At 49.7% G+C, this 3,085-nt stretch overlaps 1 protein-coding gene across 1 annotated transcript; it reads left to right on the forward strand.

Annotated features, from left to right (window-relative positions):
* Positions 1 to 14: 14 nt before the first annotated feature.
* LOC105565955 lies at positions 15 to 1,791 on the forward strand. Its single transcript, XM_012019581.1, has 2 exons — positions 15 to 585; positions 816 to 1,791. Exons 1-2 carry the CDS (start codon positions 517 to 519, stop codon positions 1,701 to 1,703), a joined length of 957 nt encoding a protein of 318 aa, XP_011874971.1. The 5' UTR covers positions 15 to 516; the 3' UTR covers positions 1,704 to 1,791.
* Positions 1,792 to 3,085: the final 1,294 nt, after the last annotated feature.

Genomic DNA, 3,085 nt, shown 5'->3' on the forward strand with positions numbered 1-3,085 from the left:
AGTGGCGTCTGTCATTGTCTGGTTTATAGGGTGGTCGAGAGTGGGGACGGAAAGGTACAGTCCCCACTCTCGACCACCCTATAAACCAGACAATGACAGACGCCACTCGACGATGCTCTCTCTCGGTACGCACGACTCAGCTCTAGCGCGCGTTCCAGTTAGTATATATTTCAGTGAGGCAAGTAAGCACGCAATGTTTTCATGATCTTTGAACTTCTTGTAACTATATGCATCTGGATTTTGGAGTGTTGAGTTTTGGGTTCGATGTAGGTGCAGTGTAATAACCAATGTCGGCGGATTTTTAGGTCAGCTGATCGGCAAGGACATTTCCAGGCCCTGTATAACACTCTCAATGATGGAGATAATCCTCTTAAGATCCTTAAGGTAGCTGATACTCGCTGGCTCTCTATCTCCCAAGCAGTTACTCGCATCGTAAAACAATGGCTAGAGCTACGTTTGCATTTTGAATTGTGGAAAGGGAACGACAAATGCTTCACAGCTGAACTTCTCTTCAACATGTATTCCGATGTTCGCAACGAACTATACTTGTTGTTTCTGCAACCTATTCTCGAGGAAGCCCAGAAGGTAAACAAAGTTTTGTATTCTAGTTAGAATTCTTTTATCTTTTTGTCAATTTGATGTCACAATTTACGTTAACATTGACTTTTTTTAATATCGATGGGTTATTAACATAGATTTCATTGAGGCATTGATTCGATATTGACAAAAAACTTCTCCCTGAAAATTCCCTGACCAAAGCATACATATTATATGTACTAGCTGTCTATATTAAATATATCTTCTTTTCTTTTTAGGTGAATAAAGTCTTCCAGACAAATGGAAACGATCCTGTGAAGCTTTTGAAATCCTTGACTCTTCTTATTCAAGGACTAGCAAAGCGAATCGTTGTTTCTGGGCTCAAAGAAAATTTGCTCACCGTTAACGTAAACAATCACCTACATCCAAAGCCTTACCTTGGCTATACGTTTGAAGAAAAAATGCGTCAAGCACGTTCCAGCAAACTTCTCAATGTTGACGACGAGATGGCCATCAGATTGAGATGCATCAGTTTTGTTGCAACTCTAGTAAGCAACTTGCAGCTGCGACTTCCAGACAACATAGAGGTTCTTCAGAGTGTGTCTCTTCTCGCTCCAGAAAGTTGTTTACGCACAGTGAAACCGTCAGTGATACCGCTTGCACAGCTCATGCAAGAGCCTCCAGAAATTATAACCAACATAGACTTTCAGTGGTTGAAAATTTCTTTCGTGGAATGGAAGAATACAGAAATGACTGTACCTTTCTGGGTCGAGGTCCTACAGTATAAGGATGCTGCTGGAGAAAATCCCTTTGTGGATTTGGTAAATTTTGCCATAAAGTGTCTAGTGCTACCTTGGTCAAATGGAGAAATTGAACGAGCACTCAGTCAAATGAAAATTGTTAAATCACCTCACAGGAATAGGCTCGATGATTCAACTTTGGTAGCAATCCTCATAATTCGTGCTGGCTTTCGTAGCTTGAATTTGTGTTGCTCTACCTACCAATTCCCAACATCAGTACTGGACCAAATAGGCACTCTTGCTGCATATACACCCCGTACGTCTGCATCAGATGAAGTGATACTTGACGATGTTCAAAGGTCGGAACCACTTCAGCAAGATTTATTTACACAAGATGAGGATGATCCTATCTTGGACTCCTTTTGATTATTTTTTATTTTTTCTGCGAACTACCCTAACAGCACAGTGCATTAGCTAAACATTGGCCCAATACAACCAAATATTGGGCCAATGTTTAACCAACGTTTGGTCAATGCACTGTGCTACTAGGGTAGTCTGAATATTCATGTGCAATTTATTATGGTTAGCTGAATATATATGTGCAATATGTGAATATATATGGTTATATGAATATATATGTGCAATTTATTATCGTTTTGGTATTTTATTATTTATAAAATTTTACCCAAACCACAATCGTATAATGTCTCTTACATCGCGCGTCGCGTTTGTACATACATTAGTCTGCAAGTGCCATAACAAATAATTCAAATTTTTTTGTCTAGTAGGATTCTGGTAGGATTTAAAACATCATCTAGTAGACAGGCAGAAGTGGAGTTGGCAACACTGCTCCGGGGCCGCCGGAACTTATTTCCGGGTCGGGGCTCGGGGTCGAGAGGACGTGTCGCCGGGGCCGCTCGGACGTATTCCGAGGTGGGGCTCGGCGGCACGGGGCCCTCCGGAGCCGCTGGGACGTTTCCCAGGCAGGGTCCGGGGGGTCGCTGGCGGGGGGCTGTCGTGGTCCCGGGCAGTGTCCCGGACCCGGCAGCCTGCTCGGACGAGGGGCGCCTCAGGGGTGTCACGCCCCCTGTCGCGCCCCGTGCCGGGGGGCCCGCGCGATAGCCCGCGTTTCCTAGCGCGGACTACCCCCCGGCGGAAGGCGCAACCACGCTGGTCGCCGCGGCGGGTCGGGGTGAAGGGGGGGAGGGCTTCCCTCGACACTTCCGCCCGTCCGTGGGACCCCCCGGCCTTGGCAAGCCCGCGCGAGGTGTCCGCAGGGTCGGAGCTGCGGAACCCCTGAAAACCCCCACGCATTGAGCGTGGGGGTGAGTAGGGGGCTGGAGCCCAGTGGCGGGGTGCGGCATCCCCCCGCCCTGTGGCATATGCCGACTCCCCCGGGAGGACTCGGGGGCCCGGGCTGCACCGGCGTCCGTGGTCATGTCTCGCGGTCGGTGTGGCCCGGTGGGGGTATACCCCGGTCGGCGGAGCCTCGCGCGGTGTGGGGATCAGACTCAAATGGCTGAACAAAAAAACCCCTTCTTTTTTTTGCTGAGGGCGTGGAGGGAGGAGAAGAGGAGGAGGCGAGCGCGCAACCGCGAACACACGCGGCGGCCGCGCAGGGTGCGCAGGATGGCGGGACAGGCGACCATCAGCCTGGGCCCTCAGGTGAGCCATCCGGCCCCAGGGTTGCGGCTGTCGAGGTAGTACGCCTCGACATGCTGTGGGGGAAGGAGCTGCGGGGCCACAAGGCCGGCCCCAAAAGCTCCAAAGTAAAAGAGAGACGGGAGCGGGATCCGCGGCGGACGAAG

This window comes from Vollenhovia emeryi, unplaced genomic scaffold (genome assembly GCF_000949405.1).
Source record: "Vollenhovia emeryi isolate VEMERY1.0 unplaced genomic scaffold, V.emery_V1.0 DF943357.1, whole genome shotgun sequence".
NCBI lineage: Eukaryota > Metazoa > Arthropoda > Insecta > Hymenoptera > Formicidae > Vollenhovia > Vollenhovia emeryi.

Coding starts and splice junctions, on each gene's coding strand:
- LOC105565955 (XM_012019581.1), top strand. CDS start 517: ATGTATTCCGATGTTCGCAACGAACTATACTTGTTGTTTCTGCAACCT. Junction 586..815: donor TTCTCGAGGAAGCCCAGAAG/GTAAACAAAGTT, acceptor TTTTCTTTTTAG/GTGAATAAAGTCTTCCAGAC.